We start from the raw sequence: 20,533 nt of genomic DNA, 5'->3' as shown, positions 1-20,533 counted from the left end.
GATGACACCTAGACAAGGGATTCACTACAGGAATGTGAGATACTAAGAGGGCAAAAATAGGCCAGGCGCGGTGGCTTATGCCTGTAATCCCAGCAGTTTGTGAGGCCGAGGCAGGTGGATCACGAGGTCAAGAGATTAAGACCATTCTGGCCAACATGGTGAAACCTCATGTCTACTAAAAATACAAAATTCAGCCGGGCATGATGGCACACACCGGTAGTCCCAGCTACTTGGGAGGCTGAGGCAGGAGAATTGCTTGAACCCAGGAGGCGGAGGTTGGCAGTGAGCCAAGATCACACCACTGCACTCCAGCCTGGTGACAGAGTGAGACTCTGTCTCAAAAAAAAAAAAGGTAAAAATAATAGTAATAACCCAGGAACTCATTGAGTATCAGGAGGGAAGCAGAGGGAGGAAGGAGGCAACAATGTTCCCCACAAGCCACAGTTCTGGCTTGGGCTGCTGGATGGCCCTGGCTACCATTCACTAAATGAGGGAATATCTGCTGGGTAGATGAATAAACATATCCATGAATAAATTAAAAGAAATAGCTAAACGCATTTTTTTGCATCTTGGCAATATAGTTTAGCCAAGAATCACATATACAAAAGCAGTTATATAAAATATATTCCATTCAGAATCTAGGAGAATTCTCTCAAAACATAAGTAACTATGATTTAAGTAATTGAAAAGAAGCTTTACTTCATTTTAACGCTAAATTAAGTGAAGCAACTGTTTAAAACAATGCATTCAAACTCCATGCGTGTTGAAACTGGCCTGCCATTCCTACAGCCTCCACATAAATGTGCATCCATAGATATGTACACTCTATATAAGCATTATTTGTTTATTAAAAGTAGAAACACTTGTATATTTGGGAACATAGGTTGTATGTATGTTCCTGTGAGAATAGGCAACATTTTACATAACAATAGAGATTCTAATCCTCAAAATCCCTTTATTTTTAGATTATCAATTTATGTTATACTTTTAAAAATTTCACTATGTTACTTGACATAATTAAGGAAGACTTACTGAGAGAATATTAGGGACAATAGTTGGTCTAAATACTAAACAGTTATAAGCAAAAGGTCATGAGATTATAGAAAAACTAAATTAAGATAAAATGCAGATAAAAGCAAAAGAATAGTTAAAGTAAGCATCTTAGTAATAAGAAGGGAAAGTAATGCTATGAGTAGGGTAAAGTGAAGGTCAATGCATTTAGAAAATGAGAATCACAGAAAAAGGGGACCCCAAAAGAGAGAAAATACGAGAACAAATCAATCATTTAAGACGAGAGAAAATACGTTACCACTCGTATACCTTAGAAATGATCTCCTTCACAAATAAACTGCTAATATTGGGTTACTGTGAAGATGAAGTGTTGTAATAATAACCTTTCTCCTCCCTATGTGGACATCTGTTGTCCTCACAGTATATGGAATGCAAAAGATTATAAGACAGGCAAGTAGCATTAGCTACTAGTTGTTCTTTAAAATGCCTTATGCTTGAAAGGCTTGGAATCCATCATAAAGACAAAGGATTTGCCTTTTGGAAGCAGTGTCCAGAAACCTATTCAACCCCAGTGTCGAGCAGCTCTACCTTCCTTTCCCACACCGCTTGTGGCTATGTGATGTGGCAATGAATGATGGTGTCTTATAGTAGTAGAGTGCCAGAGCTCTAAGGGATCATATTCTTTCTTAACACAGTAATGCATAAAGAGACTTTACTCTCCTGTCCCTAAAGCCAAGAGCAAGAAATGGCAATGAAAACAACTGCAAACTGAAGGAAACATATCCTCATACTATCCCCTTCCTAACTTTATTTCTGTATTGAGCTTTTTCATGATGAGTATGCATTGACTGTGTAATAACTAATAACTAATTGTGGTTTCATATGCCAACCTAATTTATATTTTTGGCATATATAAATAAATATAAGAATATATTACAAGGTATTTATCAGCTATAAATTTCATAAACTGATAGTATTATTTTAAGGAAAACTAAAATATATACATTTCAATGCCATCACTCTTCTGACACATTAAAAAATTTATATATCATTTAGTAGAGTTCAGCAGTATTTATAGCCTGCCTGTTAGAAACTTGCCCTCTTGGACTCAAGGCCCCACTTATCACAGACCATAAAACCCATAGTCTTGTATATACAACTATATTCTTTACCAGGTCAGTATTTTTTTAAGATTAACTTCTATAAAACAGTGCCATAAAATGCAGATCTAATAAAGCTGTGAGCAAAAACTGATGAGAAAAAAAGCTGGCATTAAAAGTAGCCAAATATATTTTATTGACTTCATTTGCCAGCATTTCTTTTATTTTTTAATTTCAACTTTTATTTTTAGGTACAAAGAGTACATGTATAAGATAGTTACATAGGCATATTGCACCCAGGTAGTGAGCATAGAACCTAACTGGTAATTTTTCAACCCTTGTCACGTCCCAGCCTCTCCCCTCTAGTAGTCCACAGTGTCTATTGTTTCCATGTTTATGTTCATGTGTGCTCAATATTTAGCTCCCACTTATAGGTGAGAACATGCAGTATTTGGTTTTCTATGCCTGTGTTAGTTGATTTAGGATTATGGCCTCCAGCTCCATCCATGCCACTAAAAAGGACATGATTTCATTCTTTTTTGTGACTGCCTAGTATTCCGGGTCTATAGGTACCACATTTTAAAAATCCAACCCACCATTGATGGACACCTAGATTCATTCCATGCCTTTGCTACTGTAAATAGTGCAGTGATGAACATGAGAATGCAGGTGCCCTTCTGGCAGAACAATTTATTTTGGTTTGGATATATACACAGTAATGGGATTGCTGGGTTGAGTAGTAGTTCTGTTTTAAGTTCTTTGAGAAATCTTCAAATTGCTTTCCACCATGGCTGAAGTAATTTAAATTCCCATCAACAGTGCATAAGTGTTCCCTTTACTCCACAGCCTCAGCAGCATCTGTCATTTTTCATCTTTTTCATAACAGCTATTCTGACTAGTGTGAGATGACATCTCATTGTAGTTTGGATTTGCATTTCTCTGATGTTTAGCAATGATGAGCATTTTTTCATATGTTTGTAGGCTGATTGTATGTCTTCTTTTGAGAAGTATCTGTTCATATCCTTTCCCCGTTTTTTAAATGGGGTTATTTGTTTTGTTTGTTGATTGGTTTAAGTTCTTTATAGATTCTGGATATTAGACCTTTGTCAGATGCATAGTTTGTGGATATTCTCTCTCATTGTGTAGGTTGTCTGTTTGCTTTGTTGATAGTTTCTTTTGTAGTGTAGAAGCCCTTTAGTTTAATTAAGTCCCACTTGTCAATTTTTATTTTCGTTGAATCGCTTTTGAGGACTTAGTCATAAATTATTTCCCAAGGCCGATGTCCAGAATAGTGATCCCTATGTTTTATTTAAGATTTCTTATAGTTTGAGGTCTCACATTTAAATCTGTAATTCATCTTGAGTTAATTTATGTATATGGTTATATATGGTAAAAGATAGAGTCCAGTTTCATTCTGCTGCACATGGCTAGCCAGGTATCCCAGTACCATTTGTTGAATAGGAAGTCCTTTCCCCATTGCTTGTTTTTGTCTGCCTTTCCACCAGGGATTTCTAACAAAAGAGTAAGAATAAAACAAACTCCAAAGGAATACTCAGCTTTATAACCCCCTCCTCTCTGTATGAAAACCAAACACAATCCGAACTCAATTTATAAACTCTTACTCTCTTCTGGGTCATTCACAGATAAGTCACCCTATTTAGACTTACATGTACAGTTATGAATCTTTAACTCTACTCCATTTATATACTTGCAGTTATTGGTAAACCTACTGCATCAGTGTAGCTTAATGTCATTTGGCTTGTGGGAAGTATTTTATGCCAATATCATTGTCCTTATCCTGATAAGTCATGAGTGTACTTCGTTTAAGGAAAAGAAGAACCTTAAACATATAACTATATGTAGGGCTCAAAGCTAACGATTTCAGAAAGAGAAAGAAGCAAAAAGGGAGACAGATATATCCACATGCACAGAGTGGCTGAAAGGGACAGAGAAAGAAACATAGAAAAAGAGAAGGAACAAGAGGAAGGGAGGGGGCTATTTGTTGAACATTTAAAAGTCTCGCTCATACCAATCAAAATAGCTGTTATTAAAAAAATGAAAAACAATAGACACTGGCAAGGCTGTAGAGAAAGAGAATGCTTACACACTGTTGTTAGGAATAAAAGCAGTTCAGCCATTGAGGAAAGCAGTTTGGAGATTTCTCAAAGAACTTAAAAGAGAATGAAAATTCAACCCTGCCATCTCATTACTAAGCATATATCCGAGGGAAAATAAATCGTACCCCCGAAAAGACACATGCACTGGTATGTTCATCGCAGCACTGTTCACAATAGCAAGGCCAAGGAATCAACCTGGATGTCCATCAATGGTGGATTGAATAAAGAAAGTGTGATACGTATATACCATGAAATACTATGCAGCTATAAAAGGAATGAAATCATGTTCTTTGTAGCCACATGAATGGAGCTGGAGGCCATAATCTGAAGTGAATTAACTTAGGAACAGAAGACCAAATACCACATATTCTCACTTATAAGTGGGAGCTGAACATAGAGTATACTTGGACATAAAGATAGGAACAATAGACAGTATGGACTACTAGAGGGGAGGGAGTGGGAGGCGGCAAGGGTTGAAAACTACCTGTTGGGTTCTATGCTTAGAACCTGGGTGACAGGATCATTCGCAGCCCAAAACTCAGCATCACACAACATTCCCATGTAACAAACCTGCACATATAGCCACTGAGTCAAAGATAAAAGTTGAAAAAAAGGCCAAGATAGAAGTCATTCCCAAAGATTTGGGGAACTAAAATTTAACACTAAAAGATATATATATAGATATAGATATAGATATAGATATCTATCTATATATGTATATTTATATATCTCTCTATATATGTATATTTATATATCTCTATATATGTATATTTATATATATCTCTCTATATGTATATTTATATATCTCTCTCTATATATGTATATTTATATATATCTCTCTCTATATATGTATATTTATATATCTCTATATATGTATATTTATATATCTCTATATATGTATATTTATATATCTCTCTATATATGTATATTTATATATCTCTATATATGTATATTTATATATCTCGCTATATATGTATATTTATATATCTCTATATATGTATATTTATATATCTCTCTATATATGTATATTTATATATCTCTCCCTCTATATATGTATATTTATATATCTCTATATATGTATATTTATATATATCTCTCTATATGTATATTTATATATCTCTCTCTATATATGTATATTTATATATATCTCTCTCTCTATATATGTATATTTATATATCTCTATATATGTATATTTATATATCTCTATATATGTATATTTATATATCTCTCTATATATGTATATTTATATATCTCTATATATGTATATTTATATATCTCTCTATATATGTATATTTATATATCTCTCCCTCTATATATGTATATTTATATATCTCTCTCTCTATATATATATATCTATATATGTATATTTATATATCTCTATATATGTATATTTATATATCTCTCTATATATGTATATTTATATATCTCTCCCTCTATATATGTGTATTTATATATCTCTCTCTATATATATTTATATATCTATATATGTATATTTATATATCTCTCTATATATTTATATATCTCTCTATATATGTATATTTATATATCTCTATATATTTATATATCTCTCTAGATATGTATATTTATATATCTCTCTATATATGTATATTTATATATCTATATATGTATATTTATATATCTCTATATATTTATATATCTCTCTATATATGTATATTTATATATCTCTCTATATATGTATATTTATATATCTATATATGTATTTTTTTTCTTTTATTATTATTATTATTATTATTATTATACTTTAGGTTTTATGGTACATGTGCCCAATGTGCAGGTAAGTTACATATGTATACATGTGCCATGCTGGTGCGCTGCACCCACCAACTCGTCATCTAGCATTAGGTATATCTCCCAATGCTATCCCTCCCCCCTCCCCCCAACCCACAACAGTCCCCGAAGTGTGATGTTCCCCTTCCTGTGTCCATGTGTTCTCACTGTTCAATTCCCACCTATGAGTGAGAATATGCGGTGTTTGATTTTTTGTTCTTGCGATAGTTTACTGAGAATGATGATTTCCCATTTCATCCATGTCCCTACAAAGGACATGAACTCATCATTTTTTATGGCTGCATAGTATTCCATGGTGTATATGTGCCATATTTTCTTAATCCAGTCTATCATTGTTGGACATTTGGGTTGGTTCCAAGTCTTTGCTATTGTGAATAATGCCGCAATAAACATACGTGTGCATGTGTCTTTATAGCAGCATGATTTATAGTCCTTTGGGTATATACCCAGTAATGAGATGGCTGGGTCGAATGGAATTTCTAGTTCTAGATCCCTAAGGAATCGCCACACTGACTTCCACAAGGGTTGAACTAGTTTACAGTCCCACCAACAGTGTAAAAGTGTTCCTATTTCTCCACATCCTCTCCAGCACCTGTTGTTTCCTGACTTTTTCATCATTGCCATTCTAACTGGTGTGAGATGGTATCTCATTGTGGTTTTGATTTGCATTTCTCTGATGGCCAGTGATGGTGAGCATTTTTCATGTGTTTTTTGGCTGCATAAATGTCTTCTTTTGAGAAGTGTCTGTTCATGTCCTTCGCCCACTTTTTGATGGGGTTGTTTGTTTTTTTCTTGTAAATTTGTTGGAGTTCATTGTAGATTCTGGATATTAGCCCTTTGTCAGATGAGTAGGTTGTGAAAATTTTCTCCCATTTTGTAGGTTGCCTGTTCACTCTGATGATAGTTTCCTTTGCTGTGCAGAAGCTCTTTAGTTTAATTAGATCCCATTTGTCAATTTTGGCTTTTGTTGCCATTGCTTTTGGTGTTTTAGACATGAAGTCCTTGCCCATGCCTATGTCCTGAATGGTATTGCCTAGGTTTTCTTCTAGGGTTTTTATGGTTTTAGGTCTAACATTTAAGTCTTTAATCCATCTTGATTTTTGTATAAGGTGTAAGGAAGGGATCCAGTTTCAGCTTTCTACATATGGCTAGCCAGTTTTCCCAGCACCATTTATTAAATAGGGAATCCTTTCCCCATTTCTTGTTTTTGTCAGGTTTGTCAAAGATCAGATGGTTGTAGATATGTGGCATTATTTCTGATGGCTCTGTTCTGTTCCATTGATCTATATCTCTGTTTTGGTACCAGTACCATGCTGTTTTGGTTACTGTAGCCTTGTAGTATAGTTTGAAGTCAGGTAGCGTGATGCCTCCAGCTTTGTTCTTTTGGCTTAGGATTGACTTGGCGATGCGGGCTCTTTTTTGGTTCCATATGAACTTTAAAGTAGTTTTTTCCAATTCTGTGAAGAAAGTAATTGGTAGCTTGATGGGGATGGCATTGAATCTGTAAATTACCTTGGGAAGGATGGCCATTTTCATGATATTGACTCTTCCTACCCATGAGCATGGAATGTTCTTCCATTTGTTTGTATCCTCTTTTATTTCCTAGAGCAGTGGTTTGTAGTTCTCCTTGAAGAGGTCTTTCACATCCCTTGTAAGTTGGATTCCTAGGTATTTTATTCTCTTTGAAGCAATTGTGAATGGGAGTTCACTCATTATTTGGCTCTCTGTCTGTTATTGATGTATAAGAATGCTTGTGATTTTTGCACATTGATTTTGTATCCTGAGACTTTGCTGAAGTTGCTTATCAGCTTAAGGAGATTTTGGGCTGAGACAATGGGGTTTTCTAGATATACTATCATGTCGTCTGCAAACAGGGACAATTTGACTTCCTCTTTTCCTAATTGAATACCCTTGATTTCCTTCTCCTGCCTAATTGCCCTGGCCAGAACTTCCAACACTATGTTGAATAGAAGTGGCGAGGGAGGGCATCCCTGTCTTGTGCCAGTTTTCAAAGGGAATGCTTCCAGCTTTTGCCCATTCAGTATGATATTGGCTGTGGGTTTGTCATAAATAGCTCTTATTATTTTGAGATATGTCCCATCAATTCCTAATTTATTGAGAGTTTTTAGCATGAAGGGTTGTTGAATTTTGTCAAAGGCCTTTTCTGCATCTATTGAGATAATCATGTGGTTTTTGTCTTTGGTTCTGTTTATATGCTGGATTACATTTATTGATTTGCGTATATTGAACCAGCCTTGCATCCCAGGGATGAAGCCCACTTCATCATGGTGGATAAGCTTTTTGATGTGCTGCTGGATTCTGTTTGCCAGTATTTTATTGAGGATTTTTGCATCAATGTTCATCAAGGATATTGGTCTAAAATTCTCTTTTTTTGTTGTGTCTCTGCCAGGCTTTGGTATCAGGATGATGCTGGCCTCATAAAATGAGTTAGGGAGGATTCCCTCTTTTTCTATTGATTGGAATAGTTTCAGAAGGAATGGTACCAGCTCCTCCTTGTACCTCTGGTAGAATTCGGCTGTGAACCCATCTGGTCCTGGACTTTTTTTGGTTGGTAAGCTATTGATTATTGCCACAATTTCAGCTCCTGTTATTGGTCTATTCAGAGATTCAACTTCTTCTTGGTTTAGTCTTGGGAGGGTGTATGTGTTGAGGAATTTATCCATTTCTTCTAGATTTTCTAGCTTATTTGCATAGAGGTGTTTGTAATATTCTCTGATGGTAGTTTGTATTTCTGTGGGATCGGTGGTGATATCCCCTTTATCATTTTTCATTGCATCTATTTGATTCTTCTCTCTTTTTTTCTTTATTAATCTTGCTAGCAGTCTATCAATTTTGTTGATCCTTTCAAAAAACCAGCTCCTGGATTCATTTATTTTTTGAAGGGTTTTTTGTGTCTCTATTTCCTTCAGTTCTGCTCTGATTTTAGTTATTTCTTGCCTTCTGCTAGCTTTTGAATGTGTTTGCTCTTGCTTTTCTAGTTCTTTTAATTGTGATGTTAGGGTGTCAATTTTGGATATTTCCTGCTTTCTCTTGTGGGCATTTAGTGCTATAAATTTCCCTCTACACACTGCTTTGAATGCATCCCAGAGATTCTGGTATGTTGTGTCTTGGTTCTCGTTGGTTTCAAAGAACATCTTTATTTCTGCCTTCATTTCGTTATGTACCCAGTAGTTATTCAGGAGCAGGTTGTTCAGTTTCCACGTAGTTGAGTGGTTTTGAGTGAGATTCTTAATCCTGAGTTCTAGCTTGATTGCACTGTGATCTGAGAGACAGTTTGTTACAATTTCTGTTCTTTTACATTTATTGAGGAGAGCTTTACTTCCAAGTATATGGTCAATTTTGGAATAGGTGTGGTGTGGTGCTGAAAAAAATGTATATTCTGTTGATTTGGGGTGGAGAGTTCTGTAGATGTCTATTAGGTCTGCTTGGTGCAGAGCTGAGTTCAATTCCTGGGTATCCTTGTTGACTTTCTGTCTCGTTGATCTGTCTAATGTTGACAGTGGGGTGTTAAAGTCTCCCATTATTAATGTGTGGGAGTCTAAGTCTCTTTGTAGGTCACTCAGGACTTGCTTTATGAATCTGGGTGCTCCTGTATTGGGTGCATATATATTTAGGATAGTTAGCTCTTCTTGTTGAATTAATCCCTTTACCATTATGTAATGGCCTTCTTTGTCTCTTTTGATCTTTGTTGGTTTAAAGTCTGTTTTATCAGAGACTAGGATTGCAACCCCTGCCTTTTTTTGTTTTCCATTTGCTTGGTAGATCTTCCTCCATCCTTTTATTTTGAGCCTATGTGTGTCTCTGCACGTGAGATGGGTTTCCTGAATACAGCACACTGATGGGTCTTGAGTCTTTATCCAATTTGCCAGTCTGTGTCTTTTAATTGGAGCATTTAGTCCATTTACATTTAAAGTTAATATTGTTATGTGTGAATTTGATCCTGTCATTATGATGTTAGCTGGATATTTTGCTCGTTAGTTGATGCAGTCTCTTCCTAGTCTCAATGGTCTTTACATTTCGGTATGATTTTGCAGTGGCTGGTACCGGTTGTGCCTTTCCATGTTTAGCGCTTCCTTCAAGAGCTCTTTTAGGGCAGGCCTGGTGGTGACAAAATCTCTCAGCATTTGCTTGTCTGTAAAGTATTTTATTTCTCCTTCACTTATGAAGCTTAGTTTGGCAGGATATGAAATTCTGGGTTGAAAATTCTTTTCTTTAAGAATGTTGAATATTGGCCCCCACTCTCTTCTGGCTTGTAGGGTTTCTGCCGAGAGATCCGCTGTTAGTCTGATGGGCTTCCCTTTCATGGTAACCCGTCCTTTCTCTCTGGCTGCCCTTAACATTTTTTCCTTCATTTCAACTTTGGTGAATCTGACAATTATGTGTCTTGGAGTTGCTCTTCTCGAGGAGTATCTTTGTGGCGTTCTCTGTATTTCCTGAATCTGAATGTTGGCCTGCCTTGCTAGATTGGGGAAGTTCTCCTGGATAATATCCTGCAGAGTGTTTTCCAACTTGTTTCCATTCTCCCCGTCACTTTCAGGTACACCAATCAGACGTAGATTTGGTCTTTTCACATAGTCCCACATTTCTTGGAGGCTTTGCTCGTTTCTTTTTATTCTTTTTTCTCTAAACTTCCCTTCTCACTTCATTTCATTCATTTCATTTTCCAGGGCTGATACCCTTTCTTCCATTTGATCGCATCAGCTCCTGAGGCTTCTGCATTCTTCATGTAGTTCTCGAGCCTTGGTTTTCAGCTCCATCAGCTCCTTTAAGCACTTCTCTGTATTGGTTATTCTAGTTATATATCTGTCTATATATGTATATTTATATATCTATATATGTATATTTATATATCTATATATGTATATTTATATATCTCTCTATATATGTATATTTATATATCTCTCTATATATGTATATTTATATATCTCTCTATATATGTATATTTATATATCTCTCTATATATGTATATTTATATATCTCTCTCTATATATGTATATTTATATATCTCTCTATATATGTATATTTATATATCTCTCTATATATATGTATATTTATATATCTCTCTCTATATATGTATATTTATATATCTCTCTCTCTATATATGTATATTTATATATCTCTCTCTCTATATATGTATATTTATATATCTCTTTTAGCTCTCCCTTACTCCAGGTACTTTATTAGCTGTAGTACAGTAATTTGCTTTTCATACTGTTTCAGATATACAAAATATCTTTTTCACAGATCATAGTGCTTTCTTCAATGTGGTTTTATTGTATTAAACAAAATAATGTACACATTATTTCTATATTTCAAGTAAGAAAATGGCCCATTAATGTATTTTACACAATTGAAATCTAAACTAGAAACTATACTTCTAATTATCTTCCTGTTTATAACTGAAATATCCAAGAATTGTAGGCTAAAAAATAAATTACAATATCATAAGGTTAGTTTTTTATTCTTCCTGACTTTCCTGCAGTTCAGTGTGCATACAAATCTCCAGTGTGCTTCTCAAATGCAATGTATCTAGACATACATTTAGAGATATAATCAAGATAGTTTTATACACAAAGTGTTCATTTATTTAGTTGCTGTTAATCAAATAATTTTCACTTTTTAAACGTTGAAAAGTATATGCCCAATGTTACTAGACATTAGTTAAGGATCATCCATATCTTTTGTCATAGCAGTATCATTCTCTTATAAATTCATTTTTTCCTGTGGAAATTTGAATTTAAAAAGTATACCACATATACATGTGTATCTTACATACATACATAAAACATTTTAAAGGGATTTATGTAAATATGAATGCAACTTAAGTAAACAGCATGAAGTAATAAATGAATGATTATTAAGTAGAAATGTCTTTTAGTACATGAAAAGTTAGGCAGACATATATTTATACGCAAAAAATTTTTGAAAACTCACTTTCATTATTGAATCATTATGATGTAAAAGATTTTACATACAGCTTTAAATTCCAAAAATATCAACTGGCCCTTTAAAAACTTAATAGTCCTAAGTTACAAGAAAACTAACAATTACAGTAAAATTGAAAAAAAACATAATTTCTTACAATTTTCCTTAGCAAAGCAGTATTAAGGAATAGGAAATCCCTTCTCTCAGCAGGAATGTCAACAGAATCCACTGGGTTGAATCAATGAATTAAGTACCATCACATACACAATTATGAACTTCCTGGGAAGTTTCCAGGTATTTCCTGGGATTATTCAACCAACTCACTTTTTCTTGCTTGCACTTGAGTTTTATCTGTCCAATAGAGGGTTCTATACCATATGTCAACGAGTACATATTAAATTTTTATGAATGAATTAGCTAGCCCTCTTCTACAGCCTAAAAGTTCCCTGGACTGACACCAGAAATCATAAAAATTTAACTAATACAATATTTTCCCAATAACTTAATATATAAATAAAGAACATAAGCAACTATCTATGTAAAACTCCAATGATTAAGATATCCATCATTTCTGATTTTCTGCAAACATTATCAGATTTGCAGCCAATTAAATCTTTTATAGTTATTGTTTTATTGTATCTGCAACCTTAAGTATCTAGAACAATATTTCCAAAAGTGAATTCTACAAGTAAGTATTAGGTAAAAGGAGGTTTCCTTGGACAAATAATTTGGAAAAGACTGTGTTATGCAAAGTTAAACATGTTTCTTTGCTGTAGGATATTTCAAATATTGTGAGTATACTGGAGGTGCATAGAATCTAGATTTCTAATGTGGAAAACAGAATCTTTTTCTTTCTCGGACGATTAAGGCATAGTGTTCTCTTGGAACATTAAGACCTTTCATGAATCTGCTTTTGAAACTTTATTTAGGGGCAAAACGCAGAGCAGTTCACTTGCAACTGGTTAGAACATTTTTTTTACAACAAAGTTATAAAATTTCTACTGATAAAATTGTAATTTATATGCCATTAACTATGGTACTTGCGAGAAAAGATCATCCAGGATCCAGTTCTGAAGTTCAAATAAAGGATATTCTTTTTATGTTAGAAAGGAAACTTAGCATTTGACTATGAAATGATGCAACTATTTAATTAATGACTATCAAGCAACCATTCTATTTTGCTCTTTCACTCATTAAATTAAAAGAAATAAAACATACTATCCCTGTGTTTGAACTTTGATTTCAACAACTTGTTTTTATTTACAGCAATTAGGTGTTCCAGAGTTCCCTCCCGCCTCATTTTATGATTACTGACTTTGAACTGTACACGTCACTTGCCAACAGGGAGGGAGACAAACAAACAGTTGAGTAAATCATGACTTATTCATCTGGAAGAGCACAATCAAGTACAATCATGCTCTTGTGTTTGTGTAGTGCAATACCTGGACATCTATACAGCTTTCTTGCCTGTGCGATATCTCCTTTGCTTAGACGGGTTCGTTGACCAATTGCAGGACGTATGCCATTATCATCACGGGAGGGGAGAATGGTATCCAGAAACATCCCCCTGAAAAAAAGCAGAAGCAAACCACACCTAAGTCACCAAATGAAAACTCATGAATTCCTTACATTTATAAGGTTATTTATTTCAAACTCAAGTCAATCAAAGGGGAACTACACCTTGTGTGCTTTAAGCAGTGTATCAGGCTTTCAAAACACTTTCATCAAAGTAGAAAAAAAAATGCATGTTAAATGTGTATGCCTAGTATAAACTGAATGATGACGTTCATTTTTTTCCTTGAAACATGTATGTTCTTAAAAATATGGAATACCTTATAATCCCCTACAAAGTACACCATGATATTTGTTTTGGTTTCCCAAGCAGATCTAAGAATTCCTTAGATTATCAGGTTATAAAACAATGATTCCTCATAGAGGTCTATTTCCCTAATAGCAAACTACAATAAATAATGTTGAAGTCACTAAAATTGTAAGAGTAAAATAAAATATACATAGGTTAATTTTTCTGAATTAAACTACTAATTTAACCTAAGTATTCTTAGAAGTCCAAGTATTACAGCATATGTTAAAAAAAAAAAGGAAGTAAAACAAAGAATGCCAAACCTTAGGGCAGTTTAAAGCAATTTTTTCAATTTTTCCATGGTAAAACTAGTAAATAAGAAAACCTAATCAATGCCCTAATAATGTTAAACTACTGTTAGTGAGTTGTTTGGGACTCAAGATTGTGGTAAAAGATTCACTAATTTTTCCTAATATGCGTGACCTAAAGTTCTGAATATAGCGCCCTAAAAATACTTTCTAATTTTTTTAATGTATGTCAAACATTTATAGCCCTAAAGAAGTGGGAGCTTAAAAGTTAAATGAACTGGGAGGCTATTCCAAGGGTTTGAGAAGTATGAGTTGTGTGTTTGTGGATTTACCAAAAACAAACAACAACAAAAAACCTTTCTATAAAAATATTTTAAATTAAGAAATAAAATTTTATAATATCTTTTAAATTGAGATAATGATGGAACACTTCTTTCCAAAAGTTATAAATGAATATAATGCATTTAAACTAACATTTGCATTAAAAGAACAGCATTTTCAGCTCTACTTAGCTTCCATTAGGAAATAGTTACTAGGTACTGTTCTAGGTCTGGATTTGTAGCAGTAAATAAAACAAACAGAAATTCCTTCCTTTATGATTCTAATATTCAAATGAGAGGAAAAAAACATTAAACAAACGATTAATAATCCAGGTAGTAATAGGTACTATGGAGAAAAATAAAGGTGAGAAGATGGGTATTGATTGTGCAGTGATGGGCTGCTTTTAAATAGAGTGATCAAAGTGAAACTCACTTGAAAATTGACATTTTAGTCACACATGAAGAAAGTGAAGATCAGAGAAATATGGGTAACTGGCAGTAGAGTCTTTCCAGACAGAAAGAACAAGAAACACAACAGCTCAGAAATGAGAGGACCCCTAAAGTGTCTGAGAACCAGCCAGATAATTTAACTTTTACTCTGAGGACAACTGTTAATCTGTAGGAAAATGGTAAGCAGAGGAGTAATATGATCTATGAGTAATTTTATTACTAACTTCCCTAGCTCCTAGGTAAGGGAAAGGGCACTGATCTATAGATACAACTAATTCAGATAGGGAGACTGGAACTCTTTACTACAAGATCTAAACATCTACAGAACTCCATATGTACATTGTCTGAAAAGAGAGTAGAGAAATAGAGCTAGTGATTTATGGGAATTGACCATCAAAAGTGAGATCTGTGCATATTTCATAAGAAACCACTCCAGGTAGGCCAGTGTAACTGAAAAAGAAATGAGTTACAAGGTAGCATTGAGAAAGGCCTTGTAACTTGAGGCATGAGTCAACAGATACATTAATTACATAAACCCAAATTAATGGAGTATTAAATTTCTGTAGTACTTCAGTACTAACAAAGTATTCACCATTTTCTTTTTCTATTTCTAAAAACAAACTTGTGGTCTCTGGGGTTCGATTTTTTCCTAACTTTCAAAAAAAGGTTCCATTTGAAAAGGTCAACAACATCTTGGAGAGAATATATTCAATTTCAGACAACAGAATTATGAATTTTGTTTCATTCTGTCTACTAAGGTAATCTCCCTTCCATTTCAAGGGAGTTAGTCACTCACTCTTTTCTTCTTTTTTTGTGGTCAGGAAGTTAGCAATTATTCTTCTCCATATCCTGACAAGTAAGCAATGCAAGATCTTACTGAACCTCCTCACTGAGCCACTATCAATAGGCAGAGACAGATCATATCATGGTTCACTTACTATTCTTGATTTGTTCTAACTACATTGAAAGAGCAAATCAGCTATACTTTTAACAAAAATTTGTAAAATTTTACAACTTTTTAAATGAAAAATAATCAGTCCACAGTTCAGAAGCATGTATATTACAAAATAGTCACTCATATAAAGACCCTACAGATACATTCCTATTCTTCCCATAAGTGATTTCCTAACTATATTGATGGGCAACATCATAAAAACAATTGGAACTTTTATAGACTCTGTGGGTTCAGAATTTTTAAAACTGAGAAACTTCAAATACCTACATTAACAGAATAAAGAACAAAAACCACATGATCATGTTAGTTGATATAGAAGAAGCACTTGACAGATCCAACACCCTTTCATAATAAACACACAAAAATCTAGGAATAGGAGGAAGCTACCTCAACATAATGAAAACTATATATAAAAATCCCACACCTAATGTCATAATCAATGGTGAAAACCTGAAATATTTTCTTTTAAGATAAACAAAGCAAGGATGCCCACCCTTGTCACTTATATTCAACACAGTACTGAAAGCCACAGCCAGGGCAACGAGAAAAAATAAAATAAAATAAAAGCCATCCAAATTGGACAGAAAGAAGTAAAATTCTCACTGTTTGGAAATGACTTGATCTTATACATAGAAAATTCTAACTGTTACACACACACACACACACACACAAAACCCTGTTAGAACCAGTCAACGAATTAAGCAAAGTCATGGGATATAAAATCAAAATGCAAAAATAACTGCATTTTTATGCATTTACAACAAACAATCCAAAAGGTAACTGATTCCATTTACAACAGCATTAAAAAAAGCTTAGAAATAAACTTAACCAAAGAAGCGAAAGATTTTACACTGAAAACTAAAGACACTGCTGAAAGAAATTAAAGAAGAGACAAAGATCCCTTGTTCCTGAATTGAAACACTTAACACTGTTAAGCTGTTAATACATCCAAAGTGATCTACAGATTCAATGCAATTTCTATCAGAATCCCAACAACTTTTTTTTGCTGAAATAGAAAAATTTATCCTAAAAATCCTATATGATCTCAAGATACACGAAATAGCTAAACAGTTTTGAAAAAGAAAAAATATTTGAAAAATTCACACTCCAACTTTGCAGAACTGATTTCAAAACATATTACAAAGCTACAGTAATCAAAACAGTGCAGTATTGGTATAAAGACAGACCTATAGACTGGTGAAATAAAAGAGAGAGCACAGAAATAAACCATCATGTACAAGATCATATTATCTTTGACAAGGGTGTCAAGACTCCTCAATTAGGAAATGACAGTTTTTTCAACAAATGCTACTGAGAAAACTGGATATCTACATATAGAATAATAAAATTGGGCTCTTTTTTAAAAAAACACTTCAAAAAATTAACTCAATGCATTAAATAAATAAACATAAGACCCAAACTATACAACTTCTGGAATAAAACACAAGGGGAAAGCTTCACGGTGCTGCATGTGACCAGGATTTCTTGGATATGTCACAAAAAGCACAGTCAATAAAACCAAAATAGACAAACAGGATGACATCAAACATACAGCATTGTGTACATCAAAGGATGCAGCCAACTGAACGAAAAGGCAACCTACGAAATGGGAAAAAAATTTCCAAATTTTATATACATATATATATATATACATATATATATGTATATATATGTATATAAAATAAGTGGTTTAATCAGAATATATAAAGAACTTCTACTACTCAACAACAAAATAATCAAATAACCTGATTTAGACATGGGCATAGGACTTAAATAAAGATTTCTTCAAAGATGATATACAAATGCCACCAAGCATATAAAAAGATGTTCACTAATCATCAGAGAAATGTAAACCAAAACCACGACGAGATATGACATCGCACTCGGAATGGCTACTATTCAAATAACAAAAATAACGTGCTGGAGAGATATTTGCACACCCATGTTCATATCAGCATTATTCACAAGAGGCAGAAGCTACACAAGTGCCCACTGATGGATGACAAGATAAACAAAATGTGATATATACTTACAACGGAATATTATTTGGCCTTAAAACTGAGAAAATACTTTCACATGCTACAACATAGATCAACCTTGAGGAAATAATGCTGAGTGAAATAAGCCAATCGCAAAAGAACAAATACTATATGTCTCCAGTTATGTACAATATCAAAAGTAGTCAAATATATAAACAGGAAGTAGAATGGTGATTGCAAGAGGCTGAGAAGAGGTAGAAAAGAGAAGTTGTTTAACAGGTATAGAGTTTATGTTTTGCAAGATGAATAAGTTATGGACATCTGTTTCACAATAATGTCAGTATACTTAAATAACACTACTAACTTGTATGCCTAAAATGGTTAGGACAGTAAATTTGATGTTTTGTGTTTTTCCATAATTAAAAAAAAAGAAATTTCAAAAACTTTGAGGGAGTAGCAGAATGAGACCTGTGTCAAATTTTTCTTTTCCTGAAAATCATTTAAATATAAGTTAATAAACAGCTTCTTTAAAGACTTAAAAAATAAAATAATGTGAATGAAACAATCAGGCTATCCTTCTAACAGGTGGATATGATCTCCTGTATTGTAGAAGTGTTGAGTTTATTTATGAAAAATGCATAGGATGGTTTTGAAACAACAGGATAAGTAATAAACAAAGGCTGATTGGCATTCAGCTCATAAGCAGGTGTGGGTGAGGTGGACTACGGGCAACAAGAGCAGATTAATTTATGGGAAAATACACAATGTAACATGGAAAAAAGTATAGAATAAGGGGAAACATACATTTAGAACTTTGCTAAAGATTTACCATCTGTGAAGGACAGAAAGCATAAATTGTTTTTCTCCACTCTCCAGTACCTTCTCTGTTCCAAGGAACCAAAACTCAGGTTAGTTCTAAATAATATAATTCAGTAGCAGAAGAGAGGCACTTTGACTGAACTGGAACCTATATACCCATTTGTTACATGTTTCATGGAAAACTCCATTCCAAGCATTTACCAGAAAATAAAATTCTGTAACTCTTTATGATTAATTTCAGGTCAAATTACTGGGTATGTATTTCTATCAAAACTTAAATTCATATTCTAGAAAAAATAAACATTTGGACAGTTAATTATATTTTAAGAAATGAATGCGTATGTCTACAAATAATGTACTTTAGAAAAGCGTAATTTTAAAAATACAATTAACACAAATTTTTTAAATAATAAACTTTGGTTTGGAAAAAATGGATAATTAATAAATGTGTCCAAGTATTAAGGTTTCATTTACACACCCTTCTCTACTTTTTACCAAGAAAGTTTTATAAAAGCAGCTTAATAAATTTGAATATTTTTCCCTTTTCCTGACCTTCCCTTCAGAAATAGATGTCAATGAACTGTGAAATGGACATGAGTGGGCCAAAAAAAAAAAAAGAGCTGAAATGACATATGAGCATAAAACGGGCATAAATGGAAAAAGGGGTGAATTCAATGGTTTAACAGTTCCAAATTCCTTACCTGGGAACTATTTTCTTGATGACATCATCTTGAGAATGAAGTAGATCAAAACCCAAATTTATTGCATTCTTTAAAAGTAGCTTTAAGTCATTAATGACGTAATTTTAGGGTTAATAAGTGATGAACTATAATTCTAAATTATATGAGGTAAAATATCTTTCTAATCTGTTATTTGACAATTCATTTAGTAATATCAATTTTTGAGTGTAAGTTGTACTTGAGGAGTAGAAAATACACAGTATAAAGCACAAGTCGCCTAGATTGTGACATTTTAACTGAACTGCTAAATAACCTATTTAGCTTATGAATATCCAATTTTCATTAAACAATGCTTTGCCAATTTAACATGCTGATTGGTTTGGTAATGCTTTCAATTCAACTTTTTAATGATTTAGGAATATAAAACTGTTTACATAATTTATACCATCTTATCACTTTAAATTCATATATTTGGTAGAGAATGTAAAAATATATTTTTAAAATGCCTTTTAAATTCTTGCTCTTGTCTATAAATGTTCATGAATTATTTTTCTACTTTCTGCAGTGAGGTAGCAATATTTGAAAGTAATTCTAGTTCTAATGTCAGGCATAGCTTTGTGAGGAGCCACATGGAGGAAAGGAATTAAAAGTCAAAAGGTATAACCTGAGACTCCAACCTTGAGAAGGTGTTCCTGGCATAGTGCATGATACTGTCAAAATCATATCTTTCTCCAAGTGAGTTTACTTCTCCAGGCTCCATCTTCAGAAAATTGTACTCTTGACCTAAGAACCAGGGATAAACAAAATCTCAGAAGCCTTTTAACTGACAGAAAATAGACCAGAAGGCCTTTCCTACACCTGCATCTGTTCTTTGTGAAATGACCGATCTTGCTGATCGAATTTACATACAAAACACACAGGCACATGCAGAAAGCATCTGTCTTCACTCTACCATCATATTGAAAAGCAATATTGAATTGGAACAAAGTGTTAATTTCTGCAAAAAGGTGAACTACCAAAAAGCATACTTTGTTTTATATGTATGCTCTTTTACCACCTCATAATATTTATTTCTTTAAAATCTTACTGCACTTTTGGTAATGTACAAATAACAAAAAGTTATGTTTTTATCTAATGAGTTTCCCATTTTTATGACTAGGTTTGCCAGGTCACACAAAAATTATCTTCCTATTTGGTTTAGATCCTTTCTATGAAACAATGGGAGAAGATATAAAAGC

General features: G+C 33.5%; 1 protein-coding gene across 3 annotated transcripts in view; it reads right to left on the bottom strand.

The window, feature by feature from the left end:
- The window catches only part of TLL1 (tolloid like 1), a 236,193-nt gene that overhangs the window by 82,902 nt on the left and 132,758 nt on the right, over positions 1 to 20,533 (bottom strand). For all 3 annotated transcript variants that reach the window (XM_024246040.3, XM_054554674.1, XM_063723716.1), the window contains 2 exons: positions 19,973 to 20,078; positions 13,426 to 13,550 (listed from right to left, as the gene is read on the bottom strand). In XM_024246040.3, coding sequence (XP_024101808.2) covers positions 13,426 to 13,550; positions 19,973 to 20,078 — 231 coding nt within the window. The remainder of the gene's footprint in view (positions 1 to 13,425; positions 13,551 to 19,972; positions 20,079 to 20,533) is intronic.

This window comes from Pongo abelii, chromosome 3 (genome assembly GCF_028885655.2).
Source record: "Pongo abelii isolate AG06213 chromosome 3, NHGRI_mPonAbe1-v2.0_pri, whole genome shotgun sequence".
NCBI lineage: Eukaryota > Metazoa > Chordata > Mammalia > Primates > Hominidae > Pongo > Pongo abelii.
The sequence above is the reverse complement of the archived record's forward strand: the minus strand, read 5'-3'. Positions and strand labels throughout refer to the sequence as shown.